Source organism: Ornithorhynchus anatinus, chromosome 3 (assembly GCF_004115215.2).
Source record: "Ornithorhynchus anatinus isolate Pmale09 chromosome 3, mOrnAna1.pri.v4, whole genome shotgun sequence".
NCBI lineage: Eukaryota > Metazoa > Chordata > Mammalia > Monotremata > Ornithorhynchidae > Ornithorhynchus > Ornithorhynchus anatinus.
This window is the reverse complement of record NC_041730.1, coordinates 106,712,865-106,733,745: the sequence shown is the minus strand read 5'-3', so window position 1 is coordinate 106,733,745 and position 20,881 is coordinate 106,712,865. Positions and strand designations below refer to the sequence as shown.

The following is a 20,881-nucleotide window of genomic DNA, read 5'->3' as shown; positions in this document are numbered from 1 at the left end:
CTGTGAGCCCCACATGGGACCTGGTTCCCTGTATCCTCTCCAGCACTTGGTACAGTGCTTGGCACATAGAAAATACTTATCAAATACTATTATTCTAATTAATTTTCCTCTCTCTCTCATTCATTAGGAAATCAATAAATAATACTGCTTGATTGATCATAATTTAATTAAAGCCAGGGAGGCCATGTGACTTGGGGAAGGCAGAGGAAAACTACAATGTGTGAAAAAAGTGCTTCAGTGACCTGATGGGCAAGTGTCTCTAAAAGAAGAAATACTATGAGATGATCCTTAAAAGGTGAAATATAGGGAGAAAAGTCCTCAAATGGAGGTTGTAGCATCTGAACTCTGAGACATTTCTGTGAATCCCCCTGATTGACACAACTCTTCCTCTCCCTTTGAATTACCCTGAGTTATATTAAAAATGAAAAATGAATGCCTTTTTTTGGCTTTCATTCCATCCAGATCAGTAGTTGAAATCAATCTCATGGAGCTTAGTACATGAAAGGGGTTAATTTTACTTTAAATTTTATGTGGTTTTATGATTGTTTTTATTGCTCTTTTTACAGCATATTAACCAGTAGAAAATGCAGTCCCCTGAAATCAGGTCTCTTTGACTTCCTGATCTAATTTAGATGGTTAAGAAAAATAGCATGCTGGTCTTGTTAGATTTAATAACTAAGCTAAATATAAGCTAAAAAATACTCTGTTTATTATAATATAAATTACCTTCTCTCTGCAAGAGGAGCATTGTCAGATGCTTTGATAGTGAGAGCATAGGACCGCCCTACTGTCAATTCAACTCCTGGAGCGATGCTGATAAGACCCGTGGTGTTATTGATGATGAAGTCTCCCTGATCCCCAGCCAGGATTTCGTATATGATCTGCCCGTTTGACCCTTCGTCTGCGTCTACTGCAGTGAGCTGGAATTGAAAATCACAACATAAATCCTCTTGGGACTCAACCTTTCACCATATTGAAATTTTCATTTCAACAAAGGAACTGGCTTTGAAAGAAAAAAAAAATCAGAGAACGGAGGAAACTTTTCTCATGTTGCATATCTTGAATGATTGTGTTCTCTTGAATTATAAGGCTAAACACACATAACCATCACTTTCAGAATTTTCAAATTTTTAGAATAGAAAAAATGAATGCCTTTTAGCTGGACACTTATTTTCACTTAAACATAAGAAAGGACAAAAGGAGGAAATTCAACATTTTGAAAACGTAGTAATATATTTATTTTCTCATGTGGACCAGGGACTTTGCCCAATATGATTGTTTTAGATCTATATTAGTGTTTAGCACTGTGACTGGCACATAACACTTAATTAAATATTATCATATACTTTTAAAGTTTCTTGATTATCAAAGTGATTTTAAAAAGTGTTACCTACACATTTTTCAATTAGACTTTTTTTAAGTTCATCAGTGTGTAAGGAATTATTTTAATACATTTTATACTTTAGTTTCAATTATATCCCCAAATATGAAAAGAATAAATTTCAGCAGGTGCTAATAAAAGAAATCAACTCAATTGCATGTTGAATTTCTCAGAGAAAGAAATCAGTGAGACTGACATTAGTTGAAACTGAGCTCCAGAAATAGAGAATGAATGTTAAGGGGTGGACAGATGTGGTTACTAAAAGGGAAATGGTGAGTGAAACAATTCTCTGACACACGAGACAATGAAAGTCCTGAAGGTAGAAGGGGATGACTGATGAGCTTAAGAAAGCCAATCACTCCAAGCAAGTTTATTCACTTTGGTAAATGGTTAAAATGAGAAAATTAGTAAGTGAAGGGTACAGAGGAAATATAATGTAGTTTGATTTAAATAAAATAGTTAAAGAATGCATAACTAGGAAATAATTTTTAAATGAGTACAAATTGAATCATATATTAACATTGGATGGTGGAATTTAATGATACATTACATTTTACAAGTTGAGGAAAAGTCTAGGAAGGTGCTGCAGGGATAATTGTTATGTCTGGTGTTATTTAACATTTTCCTTAATAACAATGATGGGGAAGAGAAAAATGATTCCCTAAAATGTGAAACCCACTAAACTGGGAAGCAAGTTGAAAGCCAGGGAGGATAGAAACACAAGGCAAAGGATCAAAGGCTCAAAGGAGGATAGAAAAGGTAGGACAAACTAAATTCAAACCACAAAAATATAAAATGATCAATCAAGACAAAAATATTCCTATGACATGGAAATTAGGAAAGCAAGACAATTTAGACATTTCTACCTTCAGTGTACTTCTTAAATACCAACATTATTATTCTTTGTTTTATGGTATTTTTCAGAACTCACTGATGATGAATGTTCAAAAGGCTCGTGGTAATGAAACACACACCCCAAGGGTGACATTTCTAAAGTGAGGACTCCTTAGTAAATATTTTATGATGCAGACATCACCTTTACAGGATTTTTCTGAATTTGGCCCAAATTAACAGTTTTTTTTTCATTTCCTTTGCTTTTCATTCATTCATTCGATCATATTTATGAAGTGCTTACTGTATGAAGAACACTGTACTAAGCACTTGGGAGAGTATGCTATAACAATAAACAGACATATTCCCTGCCCACAATGAGTTTACAGTTCAGAGGGTGAGGCAGACCTTAATATAAATAAATTGCATAAATTACAGAGATGTACCTAAGTGTTGTGGGGTTGGGAGGGGGGAGCTTTGGTAGTAGGGAATAAGGATGTCAAAGATTCATTCAGTTTGATAGTCAATTAGTATCATATACTTTTAAGTAAGCTTAATATTAATGAACACTATAACAGCAGAATATGCTGCCAAAACAGTGGCGTGAATTTGATCCTGACTGAATTTGATGACTCCTGGATGAGTGAAGGAAATTGGGTTTGCATGTAATACAGAAATTATTTTCCTAATTAACCAACGAATCCTCTTCACCAAATGAATGAGTACTGTGAAACCACACATCTGTCAGATTTAGGTAAGCTGGGGAAAACTATTTAAACCAGATTCTCCACAGGAAAGAATCAAGTTTCTAGCTGCTTCTTGGTGTTTCCGTCAGCCTACCATTCATCATGTCAGGAAGGCAAGGGCAGGGAAAGGAGGTAGAAGGTGAAGCAGCAATGAATGTGACAAAGCAAATAGACTGGAGCCAGAGACATGAAAGGAAATAGTGGAAGAGAATAGTGAGACCACTGTCCCACAGATTGAGACCAGGAGACCCAAATGATGTGGGATAAACGAAAGAAAAAGGATGCTGAATAAAACAACCCATAGCACATTAGATTCACCAACAATTAATAATGTATATAGAATCATGGGTTTTATTACAGTGGTAAATTTAATTTAATTTTAAACATTTTAACTGCTCAAATAATCTGAAATGAAATCCTGTTCAGGCTTAACCCCAGCTAGGTGCATACCGAATGACCCTTGAAATCCTAAAAATAGATAGCTACAATAAAATCCAACTTGTTCTTTTGGAAAACATGAAAAAAATCAAACACTGACAAATCTGTATTTATAAGAAAAGCAATAGAGAAATTATTATTTTATCTATGCTAATATCTTATTAAACTAAAGAGATAATCTAACAGTAGAATACCCACTGCCATGTCAAATCTAGACCAACATAATTTGATTATGTTTTATATTTATCACTTTGATATTCAATTAGATTACGTTAACAACAAATTAAAATAAAAATTTCAATCATTTTATCTTATTCATTAACAAGAACTTCATAATAAAAACACATCACAGAATATCTGCTAATAAACCGTTGGTGTACTACTTTACAAATATGTCCTTCAAATATTTGTATTCAAATGATTCTCTGAATTATTACAATTTATTGTAGTAACAAAATAAAATAGAAATATGGCACATATACCATTAGATGTGAAAATACTGAGAACTACAGATGGTTTTAGGACAGCATTAAAAAAAAAAACCTGAAGATCATACTTTCATTTCCAATATATGGAGTAATTTAAATTATTTCAACTTGCAATGTAATTTCTCAAATTGCATAGTTTACCTTATTAAATTGTAAATTCCTTGAGGACAGAAGTTGTGTTTTTTATTTCTGTAGAATGCCCAGTGCTCTGTAAACAGGAATGAGGCATTTAGAGGAGTATAGCCTCGAGTATAGGGCATGGGGCTGGGAGTCAGAAAGACCTGGCTTCTAGTCCCGGTTCTGCCACTTGAAGCTTTGTGACCTTGGGCAAGTCACTTAACTTCTCTGTGCCTCAGTTACATCATCTGTAAAATGGGGATTAAGACTGTGAGTTCCATGTGGGTATCCAATTTGATTATCTTGTCTCTACCCTAGTGTTTAGAAAAGTATCTGGCACAGAGTAAGCACTTAACACATATTATTATTATTATTACTAACAATAATAATGAGGAAAATTAAGGAACTGCAATGGCTTCAGGATAGATTGGCACATTTTGTGCTACAGCATGTTAATTAGGTGAAATCCTTCAAGACGATATTATAAAGGAGTAGTTTATAGTGATTCCTGATTGGCTGTCTTTATATTTTAAATTATGACCAGAGGATGGTGCGGAGAAGAGGGAAGTGAGACTCTCTGTGAAGATCAGAAGGAAGTGATCCAGGCAGTGCCATATTGGGTCATAATGCAACCTCTTCTACAAAGGATTGGTAGAATTGATAGAAAAACCAAATGCCTTTTATGCAAACTGACGACTTCCTGTAACAGACCCACTGAAATAAATGAAGGAAGGTCTTCACAGGGGAGGAAATGAGGAAGCTGGCTACATGCCCAGCTAGATGAGGATGTGGATGGGCTAGATTAATGGGGTTTTAGGGAATAAAAGGCTGAATTGTAACAAGAAAGTGCTGCTTTTGCTTTGCCTCATGAATTGAGAGTGCCGTTTGGGGGATAAGAGTGAAGATTAAAGGTGAGCTTAGGGCACATTGAGCAGTTAGCCTTTGATTGTTTTGCAACTGATCAGCATCATAGTATATCCCTCACCAAGATACGTAGCAGAGTTAAAAATTTTCCTGTATAGGTACTACACATCACTGAGGTGCTCAGCAGGCCCTAGAGAGACAACTACATAAAGGTGTACAATATCTGCAGAATGTATTCATTCATTCATTCAATTGTATTTATTGAGCGCTTATTGTGTGCAGAGCACTTTACTAAGCACTTCAAAAGTACAGTGTAGCAACAAATGGAGACAATCCCCACCCAACAATGGGCTCACAGTCTAGAAGATCAGGCACCAGGCACCAGGGACTGTACTAAGTGCTGGGGTAGATACAAGTTAATCCAGGTGGACACAGTCCATGTTCATTCATTCGTTCATTCAATCATATTTATTGAGCGCTTACTGTGTGCAGAGCACTATACTAAGCACTTGGAAAGTACAATTAGGCAACAAATAGAGACAATCCCTATCCAACAGTGGGTTCACAGTCTAGAATGGGGGAGACAAACAACAAAACAAAACAAGTAGATAGGCATCAAAAGTATCAATATAAATAAATGGAATTATAGATATATGCACACCATTATAAAATAAATCGAATAATAAATATGTACATATATACACAACTCCTGTGGGGCAGGGAGAGGGGTAGTATATGAATTACATTTAGAAACCATTTCATTTGCTTGTCTTTATCCTTTCGATCTGAAATTAGCAGTGAATTGCAGACTTTATTCCATAATGCCCTATAAAAGGACATAATATGCTGGCCTCCTTTCATGACAGTGCTACCCTACTGAACTAATTTAGACTGCTATTCCAAGTTAAAAACAAAACCCTTCAAACGTTATTATTGAATTATCCAATCAAATTATAAAGGTCTTTGACTGTGTCATTGGGCTGATTGGTAACAAATGAGTCTTTGCCCATAGAAGGATACAGGAGCATCACGAACCAATTGTCAGAGGGAAACTAGGAACATTGCATTTGGATTATGGGTAGAGTACCTAGAAGGTCTGTGGCATCAAAATAAAATGCCACAAGAAAATGCCTTTTTCTACTTCTTTTTATTCTACTCCTGAAGGTATTTCACTGAATAATCTGGTATAAAGACACTCATAACATTTCTTTATTTACTATTCAGGAATCGTCAGAGAAAATTAAGGTTCCCGAATAGTCAATACAAAATTGTTATGAGAAAACTAACCTGCTTTTGAACAAAAGGCAATTTCATACCACGGTTTGGCCAATCATGGCTCACAGTAGTTACATTTAAAATTATATTATATCAAATAACCAATAAGTTCACAGTTTTAAATAATTGGAGTAGTCCCTAATATGTCTGACAGATATCATTTGAAGTCATCCGAGTCCTAACCCACCATCTCAGGCTCCCACTGCACTGTGCTTTGCTCATTAGGATCCAGACACAGTTCTTCTTCACATTTTATGCTGATTTCATTGTCCTTAATCAGTGGCTTTTAAGTGTTTCCCTTTAAAAACCCTTGTAAAGGAACAATCTGCAAGAAGCTAAAGAAAGTGATTTCCCTGGATTACAAAGTGAAATGGTCAGATTATCTAGAATATGGAAGAATGTGGCATAATAATAATGGTATTTTGGTCAGCCAGGTGCTGTACTAAGCAGTGAGTCAGAGACGCTCACAATCTTAATCCCCAGTTTATATATGGGATACCTGAAGCCCAGAGAAGTGAAATAGCTTGCTCAAGTTGATACAACAGACATGTGGCAGAGTCAGAATTAGAACCCAGGCCCTTCTGACTCCCAAATAAAAGGTCTATCCATTAGGCCATACTGTTTCTCCTGTGAAATGATATTTTGAATTTTAGTTGATTGTGAGAAGGAGTATACGTTAGTGTATAGAGCATTGGCCTGAGACTCAGAAGGATTCTGCGCTCTATTCCCAGCTCTGCCATTTGTCTGCTGTGGGACCTTGGCCAAGTCACTTAACTTCTCTGAGCCTCAGTTACCTCATCTGTAAAATGGGGATTAAGAGTGTGAGCCCCATGTGGGACAGGGACTGTGTTCAACCTGATTAATTTGCATCTACCCCAGTGCTTCGAACAGTGCTTGACACACAGTAAGCATTTAACAGTACAATTATTATTGTTACTATTACCAATAACAACTAATAATAATAATAGTATGGAAATCAGGTGTGTGTGAATCTACAGAATCAAACTCACTATGCTATAAGCTTTGGGTCATACAAACCATGGTTTTATCAATTGTGGGGACTTTCAGGAACAACATCTCAGTGATTGGAGAGGAGGACAGTGTATATGCATGTTTGTATTACTATTTATCATTCTTCAGTCTAATCAAAACATGAGCTTGGTATTTCTTTGCTATTTGATAAAAGAACAAGTGAGGTAAAAGGTTAAGGAGTCCTGCATCCTTGGATAGGTGTTAGTGAGTTGAAAATGCCAGTTATCTTACTCCACCTGACCAACAAATATGCCAAAATGTGCCAAAATATCTAATTGGGTATCATGACCAGTAAGGTGAAGTATTGCTCAGGGAATGCATTTTCAAGAAGGTGACATTGTCAGAAAACATGGTACCTATGTACATATTGGTCTGTTCATTTCAGGGTCTGTCTCCCTCTCTAGACTATAAACTGTTCATCAGGAGGGAACATGTGTATTAACTCTCTTGCATTGTACCCCCAAGTGCTTATAGCACAGTGTTCGGCACACAGTAAGTATTCAATAAATACCACTGATGGATTGCCTGGGTAGAGATTCATATTTTGACAGAACAGCATGATGAAGGTGTATAATGCAGGTAGGAAAAACTTAAGCAATGGACTGCTGGGAGTGGGAAGGGTGTATCTTTAACAGAGTACAGTTACAGGAACCAAAGAACAAATTTGTGGGGAATGTTAGATAAACCAACTCTTTAGAACTTATTCTATTAAAATCTACAGTATGTTTTTCTAATCAGTCACTATACACTTATGCAGGTGAAATTACTTGGAACAATTCAAAGTCCAGAATAGTTACTAAGAATTTTGTTATAGTAATGAAAGTAGATTTCCTCAACCTTTTCCCCTCTGTAGCAGGGTCAAAAAAAAAAAGGTAAATAAAAACTCATGAAGATTGTAAGGGAAGAAGCATTTAATTATAGAATTTGGAGCTGCTCCAGGTTACACTGTGACAATGTGAACTGATGTTGAGGGAACGTACAAATACATAAGTGAATAAGGTTACTTAAATATGAAAAAGAAGGCAATTTGAAAAATTATCTCCTTTGAATAAGAATTCTTTGGAGAAAATTTCTTAAAAGCTTGTCTTGCCTTGTCTTACGCTGTCGAGTCATCTCTGACCGAAAGCGACACCATAGACACATTTCACCCAGAACGCCCTGCCGCCATCTGCAATCGTTCGGGTAGTGGATCCATAGAGTTTCCTTAGTCAAAATGTAGAAGTAATTTACCATTGCCTCCTTGACCATAAGTCCCCGCCCTCAACTCTCTCCCATGCTGCTACTACCCAGCACAGATGAATTTTGACTTGTAGCAGATTGCCTTCCACTCACTAGCCACAAACCAAGCCATGTTTGGAATGGGTATGCCTCTGCTTGACTCTCATCCTGTAGTTGAAACTGGTAGAGTACTGGAAATTCTCCAAGTGCTACTCTGAAAAGAGTAAAAGCTGGTGCTGAAGAAAAAAAAATCTTTTAAACATTTAATATTGAAAAGCCTAACTACATATGCCCAGGATCTGATAGGATGTTGTAGTTAATTCTTCACAGTAATTTTGTCTTCAGGATAGAAATTAAAAGCATTCCAAAATCAAGCATTGCTTAAACGTGGTAAGTACCATTCATTTTTTACTTGGAGCAAAAGTTGATCAAACATCAGTCATATTAATGATTGCTTACTGTGTGCAGAGCACCATACTAAGTACTTGGGAGAGTACAATTTAACAGAGTTGGTTGACATGTTCCCTGCTCAGCAAGCTTACAGTCTTGAGAATATGAATTATTACAATGGCAACTATAGTCTATTGCTCTTTAATCCTTGAAGAATTAGCCTTGTTCTGAAGCTGAAATATTAAATGATCCTTCGTGAACTTGCATGAAGAAACTGATCATAGAAATTATGCTATATGCAATACTACCCACAGTCTTTCAATCTGGGCCATAGTGATTCCACTGGGGCACAGAGTTCAACAAGAGCCTGATGTCAATACATCTAAAAGTAATGCAGATTCTGGGTTTAAATGGAAGACCCTTAAGTCAATTTTCTTAGTAGTGGACAGCTATGATTTTCACCTCGTTAGCTATGGGTTGGAAATGACTCGATTACTCAGAAAGATATCTTCACCATTGATGACATAGCCTCAAAAGGGAGAAGAGGAATTAGAACCCAGAATCCCTGGTTTCCTGTACAGTTCTTTCCACTGGACCAACAGTTGGGTTTTATAAATCATACTACTACACCATGACATGAATTTTAAAAAAACAACACACCTTTTTCTGGGATCCACATTTTTATTAACTAGCATTCAGTCAATTTCATCTAAATTTACAAAAGATGTACATGAGCAAGCCCTTTCTGTATAAACTTATTATTTATAAACTTCTTAGGACTTTAAAATACCCTAAATGTAGTGTGTTTGACAGGTTATACTCAATTTGTATTTTAATTTATTTTTAAATAAAAAAGATTCAATTTAATACTTCCAATGCATTTTAAGCAGGAGAAGAAAATGAACCTGTGTGCCACATAATTTATTAATTTTGAGTAAAAAGTACTCACTGATAGATGAACCTCAGGACTTCCACTGCTTGTTCAGAAACCACACATCAGACATTTGGATGGAACATTCCTCTAGTCAATTTCTAGATCTGGGATGGAAAGACCCCTTCATATCTGCCTGAAGATATTACCCACACTTGACATAAAATAAACTTTATAATTACATAAAATGTTCTAAGAGAGCCTATGATTGAAATTTAAAACATGAAAAAGCAGGGGTAAACAAATATAGAGATGGACATGGTTGCAAAAAGCTCAGAATTTTTTCCCTCCCAAAATAAAATAAAAATATATCATTTAATTAATTTTATCCTAAAATAATTCTGGACCTCAGCTTAGGATGGAAAAAGTAAATAAAGCAGTGCAATATCCTTACAATTTGTTGAGGTTCAATCAATGCAATTTAGTGCCTGGAAACGTACATAAAATGTGCATTGATATAGTTTATGTATGTATGCTCGCTCCCTTGGCAACACCATGGTTTAAACTACCACAGTGAAGCAGAAAACTTCCAAATATACCTCGACAGCCTCAACTTCTCTCCCTCTCTACAAGCACCTCAAACTAAATATGTTCATATCTGAATTTCTGATCTTTCATGCCAAATTCTTTCCTTTACCCAGTTTTCCCACCACTGCTAAAAACAACACCACCCTCCACCATCTCTCAGAGCCACAACCTTGGAATTATCCTTTATTCCTCTCTCCAATTCAAAAAAGCCACTTATTCAGTAAGTCACCAAATATGGCTGGTTCTTTCTTCACAACATCTCCAGAATTTGTCTCAAACTCTCCATCTAAAGTGTCATGATGCTAGGCCAGCTAGTTGTCATAATCTGGCTGACTCTTGCATCGGCACCTCCCTAGTCCCCTTGCCTCCAATTAAAGTAATAATAATGGTAATACTGGTATTTGTTAAGTGCTTACTCTGCCAGGCACTGTACTAAGTGTTGGAGTATTCATTCATTCAGTCATATTTACTGAACACCTGTTGTGTGCAGAGCAGTGTACTGTATAATTTAAGCCTGGATAGGAGACATGCTTTGATGAATGCAGAGGCAGTTTGAATGGTGAAGGAAGGGTGTATTTTAGTGATGATTTTAAGTTTGAACAAAAACATTTAGTGATAGATTGACTATGTGGGTTGAATGAGAGAGATGTCAAGAATAATGAAATAGGGAGGATGGTAGTGCTGCCTGCATTGATGGGAACATCAGGGTAAAAATTTGGGTGGAAGATAAAGAATTCTGTTTTGGACATGTTAAGTTTGAGGTATTAGTGTGATATCCAAGTAGAGCTGTCCTGAAGGCAGTAGGAAATGTCAGACTGTGGAGAAGGAGAGAGGTGAAAACTGAAATTTAGATTTGGGAATCATCCACATAGAGATGATATTCAAAGTTGGGGGTGTGAATGAGGTCTCCAAGGAACTGGATGTAGATAGGAAATGGAAGGAGACCCAGAACTGAGCCTTTAGGGATTCTCACTGTTAGGTTGGGAAGCAGAGGAGGTGTCCACTGAGAATAAGAATGAGTGACCCGAGAGATAAAAGGAGAAACAGGAGAGAACCGTGTCAGTGAAGCCAAGGTTAGATATTGTTTCCAGGAGAAGAGGGTAATCCACAGTATAGAAGGCAGCTGAGAGGTCAAGGAGTATCAATCAGGATAAAATAGAGGCCACTGATTAGAATTGGCAAGAAGAAAGTTTTTGATAATCTTAGTGTGGGCAGATTCCATTGAGTGAAGGGCAGAGAACAGAATGGTAGAAATCAAGGAGAGAACTGGAAAAGAGGAAGAGGAGTCTGTGGGAGGAGATAACTGTATCAAAGAGTTTGGAGAGTAATTAAATTGAATGACAATTAGTCCCTCTTCACCAGGAGTTTATCATTTAGAGAGAGTACAGTAAGCTAAAAATAATTTAATTCTAAGTATTTAACAGGTGCTGTTCAGAGCCACATGGTAATCCCCTTCCCTTCCTGGCCTCTTCCCTTCTCAGTGCAGGAAACACAAACAATCATCAACATTCTAGAGCTCACAAAGGTTGCAGAAGGTGCTCACTCCCTGCTTTGTCCCCCCTGTGAAATGTGGGCCTTTGCCACCATGATGATTTGCCACTCCTGTCTGGGAAGGCCAAAGACCTCAGAGATCTCATTCAACCTGCTCTAGTGTCCAGGGTGCAAGTAGGGGACAGGGGCAGGTGAAGGGGGTAGGGGTGTGGCATTGTACACCAGAACAGCACCTTCATAATATCAATATCTGTCTCTATCTGCTGCCGAATTGTACTTCCCAAGTGCTTAGTACAGTGATCTGCACACGGTGAGCAGTAAGCACTCAGTAAATACAACTGACTGACTGACTGACTGACTGACTGACTGACTGACTGACTGAATGAATGAATGAATGAACATTCCTCCCTGATGCTTTTTTATTCTTTCTTTGCTTTTTGGGTACCATTCAAATGCCTTGACATATCTTTAAATAATATGCCTTTTATCATTGCTAACTACCAGAATCAGTCTCAAACCTAACTCTCTTTTCTACAGTTTGGGGGATTAAAGCAGCCCTTCGTACCCATCATTCTACCATGATTCCATGAAGGAAAGAGGAAACACAACCTCATCATTTTCCTACTGGACTGATTAACAGGTATAGAAATTAGCGAACCACTAGCTGGGCTGAACAATCTGGGTTCCCAAAACACTGAACTTTCCCCAAAAAAGCTCTGAGTGCTGTGATTTGAGGAAATTGCAGGAGAATACACCCGCAGCTGCTGTGTGAAGACTGAATCCCCTTCAGTGCACACCAACCCACTGGCACATAGCCACATAGTCTCAGGCACCCATAGAGAATTTCTAAGGCAGGATACTGAGGGCTGAAGAGGAATGGAGGAGAGAATGATTGTCTATCCTTGCAAAAAACATGCAACAAACCAATCTTTCTCTGGATCATAAGAGAGTGAATCAGGTTGCACATTAATAAATCTTTGAAAAGGACAGAAAAAGCCTAGTTTCTAATGTAACCCTGCTCCCCTTGAAAAACTTCCTAGGGAAAGGTCTTACTCCCACAAGCTAAGAACCAATAGAACTTGTTAAAGGATCTCTTTTGCCATGCCCAACCCAACTCAAAAAGCAAATATCATATCCACAAGAGTAGATGTGAAAATGCATCTATGTTTGTATGTAACTTGTAGAAGAAAATTCATATTTGCATGTGTTTACCTGTGAATGAGAACGCTGCATGTGCAAGCATAAGCACATATGTAGGGGTATGGGTGTGAATATTCATATGCACATTTCTGGGAGTAACTGTGCAGGTCTGGGTGTCTACACAGGGGGCTTGTGCATCTGAACAGGTTTGTCTGTGAGTGAGTCTAAGTTTCAGAAGTTGACAAAATACAAGTAGGAGAAGTGACAAAAAATGAGTTGCCAATGGGAAAGGAAAGTCAAAAGAGAGAGAAGTCTGACTAGGAGAACTGGAATGAGGAGGAGAAGAGCATTACTTATCTAACCTAACTGAAACACTTACATCAAATATGTTAAGTGAAATGCTAGCTGGTGTTTGATAATATTCTCCTTAGTAGATTATATGCACCAGGACTATTCTAATCAATAGTTTGTGAATAGATGTAATCACTTTTTAAAGGAAACTAGTGAAATATAGTTGAGAGTCTATATAAACATAGACCCTCTTTGTGTAGACCCTCTATGTTTATATATCTAAACATCAGATTTCTAAAAAAGAGTGTATTTCTTTTCAGATACCCTGTTTAGACTGCGTCTTTCCTTCAAAAGGGTCCTAAAACCTAAAAAATGACAATTATGTTATATTACTAATTACTTGCTATATGCTTACTGGTATAAGAGTATACATTAGTTACCATCCCTGTCCCACAAAGTACTCAAAATCTATCTTATTCCCAATTTACAACTGAGGAAACTGAGGTCTATGAGCTTTCCATTCATTCATTTAATGGCATTTATTGAGTGCTTACTGTGTGCAGAGCACTGTATTCTTGTGTGAGTACCATATAACAATTAGCAGACACATTCCCTGCCCTCAGCAAGTTTACAGTATTGAGGGGGATACCGACATTAAAATAAATAAATAAATTACAGATATGGGGCTGGGAGAGGGGATGATTTGATGTAGCTTGCCCTAGGTCATACAGCAGGCTAGTGGTAGAGGTGGGAGTTCTTCTGACAGATCAGATCTGACAGATCTTCTGACTACAAATCCTGGACTCTTTCCATTAGGCCACATTGTCTTCCCACAAAACATCTAGGTTCAGCAGCCTCTAAAAACTGTTGATACCCCTAAAAACAAACACCTTAAATATTGTTCATCAATTACTCAGTTTAAATATATGATCTCATCTTGAGGTCCATCTTCAAATGGATTTCAAAGTTAAATAATTCACTAGTCTAGGATTGAAATTCTTAATCTCTATTCCAAATGCTAAATGGAACTATATATTTTGTGTCATCACATTAAGAATTGGAAACACTCATACTCAAGAAAAAAAAGAGGTTGTTACAGTTGGGGTATTATTCCTTCACTTATTTCCACATCAGGGCACTGGATAAAAGGTTTATTTTCTACACATCCCCATACCTCTAAAAATCCTTTTCAAAATCCAAATGTGTTTCTCTTCAAGGGATGATATCCTGGATCTTCCTAATTTGATGTAAAGAAAACTTACATTAAATGTTCTAGACTGTAAGCTTGTGGTGGGCAGGGAATGTGTTTATTGATTACTGTTGTATTGTACTCTTCCAAGTACTTAGTAGAGTGCTCTTTACACAGTAAGCACTCAATAAATATGGTTAAATGAATGAATGAAAAGCTTTCCATTTTGCTTTGCTACTTTTTAGATATCTTAAATTGCTTAAACATTTCAATAGTTTCAAACTTTTTTAGCCAGATGACTTTAAAGACAGGGTGGGTGTGGGGACTGCAATTGTAAATATAATAAAATTAAATATAATTACAAAAACTGATGAGATATTTTTCCTTCTAAATGCTAAAATAATGTTAAAGAAAAAATAATCAAACCATGAATATATGATTCGTTCTCACACTTATTGTAAAATAAAATCAAAAATTTTTCTGTACACATTTTAAAAAGGAAAGCAGGATATGGTTTAAAATATAAATATAAAATAATATAAAATATAACTTTTATAGATTTTAAATTCTAGATCTTTGCATCCCTAGGCCTGAACTCACTAGTTCAGATATAGTTACCCACCCGATGACTGTAATTTTTGCAGGTACAGTTTTCAGTTCTCTTCTATCTTTTCTCCCTAAAAATTTAGATTTATTTTTATTTCCAATTAAATGAGATAAACAAAAATGAAAGTGATTCTTAATTAAATTGAACTTGATAATATGAGCCCCCACTATCTCGGCCTATCATTTTTTTTTCCTATAGCGACACTCTCTTATCTAAAGTAAGTGTAGCTCAGTTACATTAATCTAAAATAGGTGTAGCTCAGTTACATAATCCGTAGATAAGAAATTCAGGAGCAATAAATTCTTGATTCCACCTGGCTGTGCACTTTGGATAAATAAGTCACTTAGCCTCCTAGTGCCTCAGATATTTCCACACAAAAATGGGAAAATTTTTTCTATATATCCAGAATTCTAGAACTCTAAACCTCAAATGGCCACCAAGTTCATTTCATCCAGCCCCCAGTTTTCGACCATCCCTTTGCTGCCTAAGGCAAATGCTTGCCCAGTACCCAAGGATGAATTCTATATGGGAAGGTTTCAATATTTGCTTGTCATTGGAAAGTGCTTCCTTAAGGCTAAACAAAACCTTTTTTTCTCCAATTTTACCCTATTTAATTCTGAGACAGAAATGGAGGGGTGCAAAGGAAAGAAGAGGAGAGAACCCTAAGCTAAATGGAAATCTGGGGATAAACCCCTCCCTTCCATAAGTATGATCCAATTAGATGTGACTATATATTATAGATACCTGATGGATCAAATCACGCAGAAAACAAAAACCTACACTCTTCATTACTGGATGGATCAAATTCTGGGAAGGAGTGGGTAACTTTCAGCATTATATTACTAAATTCTTAGTTGCTCTATTTCTTAGGAATTGCCTGCCATGGAACCACTTGACCCAACAGGAAAATTGCCAGGATCCCCATGAAGTAACTTTTCTCCTATCATCCCACTGTCCTCCACCTGCCTGAGATGTTCCACTCTCTAAAGAAAAATGGAGCACAGTCTGCAATTTCCTGGGGACAATCTATCATGATATTCCCTATCTCATTACAGAAATTGAACACTCAGGATCAGCTATACTAGTAGAAGCACTGTAGAATCTGAAATAATATTTTTCAAAAAAAGGTAACAGATCCACTTTCAACACTAAACATTAACACTAAGCAAGACTATCCATACTCAATAGCTATCAAATGTTGATTTCTTTCTTTTTGGATGTGATTGTTGCAGTCTGATGTAATTTATGTGTATAAAAGAATAATCTGAGATTACCTTTATGACGCTGTCTCCAGGACTCATGTCTGTATAAACATCTACATTGTAGGAGATATCTGAAAATGTTGGGGTGTTATCATTTGCATCAATCACCCGAATATTAACTGTAATTGGGGGACTTTCTTGCACTCCATCAGATGCTGTTATCTTCAAAAGAAAGAGAAAAAGCAAAAACTTTAAATAATTTTAAAATGGTTAACAGGGAGGGGGAAAATAGCTTGATTATAAGAAAAACTGCTTATTTAACTTGAGCTTTTAATTTTGGCCACAGGTACAATGATGATCTTTAGGACTGATAGATACACCAGGAGATTTGTATATCTAAACTGTTCAATAGCATAGTGAAGCATAAGGTCAAGCACTAGCAGTTAACCTTTGGCAAACAAAAGCAGTAGACAGATCAACCTAGCATGCAACAATCAGAGGAGAAGTGGTTCATCACCAAAAGAAGATTCAGAGATCAGAATAACAGAAGGTACTTTTGAAAACAGCCACAGGCCTTGCAAATACATCAGCATATCAAGGTACAATATTTATGTGCTTGCAAGAAGTAGAATGTTGGTCAACATCTACCTTTTCAATCACGCTTGCTCTCAAGGATAGGCTTCCACCTTGTAAACTTCCCTCTAAACTGTAAGGTCATTGTGGTTAGGTAACATGTCTACCAATTCTGTTATATTGTACTCTCCCAAGTACTTAGTATAGTGTTCTGCACTCTGGAGAGGCAGTGTGGCTCAGTGGAAAGAGCCTGGGTTTAGGAGTCAGGGTTCTAATCCCGGCCCCACCACTTGTCAGCTGTGTGACTTTGGGCAAGTCACTTAACTTCTCTGTGTCTCAGTGGCCTCATCTGTAAAATGGGGATTAAGACTGTGAGCCCCATGTGGGACAAACTGATTACCCTGTATCCCCCTCAGTGCTTAGAACAGTGCTTGGCACATAGCACTTTACAAATACCATTATTATTATTAAGTGTTCAGTTAAATACAATTCATTGGTTAGTTTGAAGTAGCATCATTTTTGACAATATGATTAGCTGGTATCACCATTACAATACAATACCTCTAGACTGTAAGCTTGTTGTGGGCAGAGAATGTGTCTGTTTATTGTTTTACTGTACTCTCCCAAGCGCTTAGTACAGTGCCATGCACACAGTAAGCACTCAGTAAATATGATTGAATGAATGAATAAATAAATAATGTTCTTAATTATGGGACACTTTTCCCTAATGAGGAAAAATATACAGTTGTGCTTCGAAAACCTTTCAAACTGTCCTGGTAAAAACTATGGAAAGAGATTTGAAGTGAAGAAAATGACAAGGAAAGATACTGGATTCAGACAGCAAAGGGTTGATTTGCCTACATCACCTGGAAACCATTGGGATAATCTGGGTGGAGTTTGCCTCCCCTATAAATAACGGAAGAGTGCCTGGATAGAGCAGAGATTTTTTTCATTGATGACTTTGTAGGCAGTCTTAGTTTGCTGTGCTGCTTTGACTTATCCTAGTAGCTGCTGCTTTCCCAGATTTGTTCCAGTCTTGGGCTCTGCTAAAATAAATATTCCTTGTGGTGAGATTGTTTTCTCTCCACCTAAGCTAAACCTAGGATAAATGAGGCTGGGGTGAACTAATTTATAGCCATTTGAGCCTGTAGCCTTTTCCGCTCTTTCACACAAAGCGAAGGCTTAGACTCTGAGCTTTGGCCATGCTGTCCCCAGCCCATATTAGATAACTCTACGTTTGTGATAATCTCTTGGTCTATGGTGGGAAAACATCAGCCTTACTCAATAAAGATTATTAAAATCTTTTCCCAGACAAACTCTCTGACAACTTCAAAATGAACAAGCTGCTAATGTGTTAAATCTATGAACTCTCCAAAGAACTAATCAGGCAGCAGAAATTAGAGCATGGCTAGTAAAGAAGAGACACCCCTTAAGGGGTTGAAAAAAGATTTAGGTAGTCCACTTTTTCCTTGGGGACTAATTGTACAGAAAAGCCTCCTTTCTTGACCTCTGTTCAATGAAGTGGCAACCTCTCCTTTTAAACTTGAGGTTCCCTCAAATGTTTCCCTACTTAGAAGCTTGTTAAATAAGGGCTGGCAAGGGAGTACTACATTTTACCAAGTATTCTCATCTGAATTGGACTCTGCACCATTTTTTCCATGCTGTTAGAATCTCCGGAGATTTATTTAAAAAAAATTCCAGAATCCACTACTTTACCTCAGGATTATATCACATTTACCTACCCAGGGATGTCCATTTATTAGAATCTCAAAACCAAACTTCATGATATTTTTTAATGGTATTTGTAATGTGCTAGGCACTACACTAAGCACTGGGGAAGATATAAGCTAATCAGGTTGGACACAGTTCATGTCCCATATAGTGCTCACAGTATTAATTAGGAGTTAACAGAGGCACAGAAACCTGAAGTGACTTGCCCAAGGCCACATAGCAGACAAATCATTTGCTGGAATTAGAAACCAGGTCCTTTTGACTTCCAGGTCCCTGATCTATCTATTAGGCCACGTGTGATCGGAGACTTTCACACCTCATCAGTTTCAGAGAAAAATCAACTATCAACTATCAACTACCCAGATCATTACCCAAGCTACCTCTCCAGCCCTGATCTATCTAACCCTCTCTAACCTTGCATTTTGCCCTGCCTTCGGAACATCTCTATTTGAACACCAGGCACCATCTCACGGTTAACATATCTAAAACATAACCTCTTATCTTCCTACCCAAACCCTGTCCTCCTCCAGAATTTCCCAATACCATAGACAACATTACCTTTCTCCTCATCTCACAAGCCTGTAACCTGGGCATTTTCTTCAACTCATCTCTCTCACTCAACCTGCACAATCAATTTATCATGAAATCTTGTAGGTTCTACCGTCTCAACATCTCTCGACTGTACTCCTTCTTCTCCACTCAAACTACTACCATGACGATAACAGCACTTGTCAGATCCTGCCTTAGCTTGGGCAAGTCACTTTACTTCTCTCTGCCTCAGTTACCTCACCTGTAAAATGGGGGTTGAGACTGTGAGCCCCAAGTGGGACAGGGACTGTGTCCAACCCTATTTGCTTGTATCTACCCCAGCACTTAGTAGTACAGTGTCTTGCACATAGTAAGCACTTAACAAAGACCCCTGGGCCACGTCCTCCCGCGGTCCTGGAACGCCCTCCCTCCTCACCTCCGCCAAACTGATTCTCTTCCCCTCTTCAAAACCCTACTTAAAACTCACCTCCTCCAAGAAGCATTCCCAGACTGAGCTCCTCTTCTCCCTCTACTTCCTCTGCCACCCCCCCTTTACCTCTCCGCAGCTAAACCCTCTTTTTCCCCCTTTCCCTCTGCTCCTCCACCTCTCCCTTCCCATCCCCACAGCACTGTACTCGTCCGCTCAACTGTATATATTTCCATTACCCTATTTATTTTGTTAATGAATTGTACATTGCCTTGATTCTATTTAGTTGCCATTGTTTTAACGAGATGTTCTTCCCCTTGAGTCTATTTATTGCCATTGTTCTTGTCTGTCCGTCTCCCCCGATTAGACTGTAAGCCCATCAAACGGCAGGGACTGTCTCTATCTGTTGCTGACTTGTTTATTCCAAGCGCTTAGTACAGTGCTCTGTACATAGTAAACGCTTAATAAATATTATTGAATGAATGAATGAATACCATAATTATAGAGAAACAACATGGCCTAGTGGCAAGCACAGCCTTGGGAGTCAGAGGAAACCACTTATCAGCTGTGTGACTTTGGGCAAGTCACTTAACTTCTTTGTGCCTCACCTAACTCATCTGTAAAATGGAGATTACGTTTATGAGCACCACATGGGACAACCTGATTACCTTGTATCTACCCCAGCACTTAGAACAGTGCTGGGCACATAGTAAGCGCTTAACAAATACCAACATCATTATTATTAGTATTACACCAGCCTTGTCAATGACCTCCCTCTCACATTTCCAGTCCTTAGTTCACTCTGCTGCATATCATTTTTCTAAAAATATGCTCAATCCACATCTCCCTTCTTCTCATAAACCTTCTAAAGTTGGCCCTTCATCTCCATTTCAAAGAGAAAGTCTTTACCATTGGCCTTAAAACATTCAATCTGGCCTCTCCTTCTTGATCCCCTCTTGCAATCCAAACATCACTCCTCTTTCTTGCTGCTGACCCTTGCTCACATCCTCCCTCTGGCTTGGAACACCCTCTTCCTTCATATATGACAGACCACTTCTCACTCAATCTTCAAAGCCCTTTCAAAAACCACATCTTCTCCAAGAGGCCTTCACAGACTAAGCCCTCACTCCCCTGTCTAAATTATCCCTTCTGCATCACCTATGCTTTTGTGTCTGTTCCCTTAAGCACTTCAATAATAGCTCCTCCCCTATTCCTATAGCATTTATGTATATATTTACTTTCTGCCCCTTTAGTCTGTAAACGCTTTGTGGGCAGAGATAATCTATACCTACTCTTTTCTATTGTAGTCTACCAAATGTTTAGTACTGTGCTTTGTACACAGTAAGCACTCAATAAATACAACTGCTGGATTGATCATGAGGAAATAAAAAATCCTGGCTCAGACCCAGACACAGACTTTGAGGGAAGAGTTTTCATGCCAGTAATTTTCAAGTTAATCCCCA

The 20,881-nt window shown here is 37.7% G+C and overlaps 1 protein-coding gene across 1 annotated transcript in view; it reads right to left on the bottom strand.

Moving 5' to 3' along the window:
- Positions 1 to 20,881, bottom strand: part of PCDH15 (protocadherin related 15) — a 913,479-nt gene that overhangs the window by 303,369 nt on the left and 589,229 nt on the right. Inside the window, exons 14-15 of the mRNA XM_029061331.2 lie at positions 16,232 to 16,381; positions 727 to 920 (exon numbers count right to left, since the gene is read on the bottom strand). Of these exons, the coding sequence (XP_028917164.1) occupies positions 727 to 920; positions 16,232 to 16,381 (344 nt within the window). The remainder of the gene's footprint in view (positions 1 to 726; positions 921 to 16,231; positions 16,382 to 20,881) is intronic.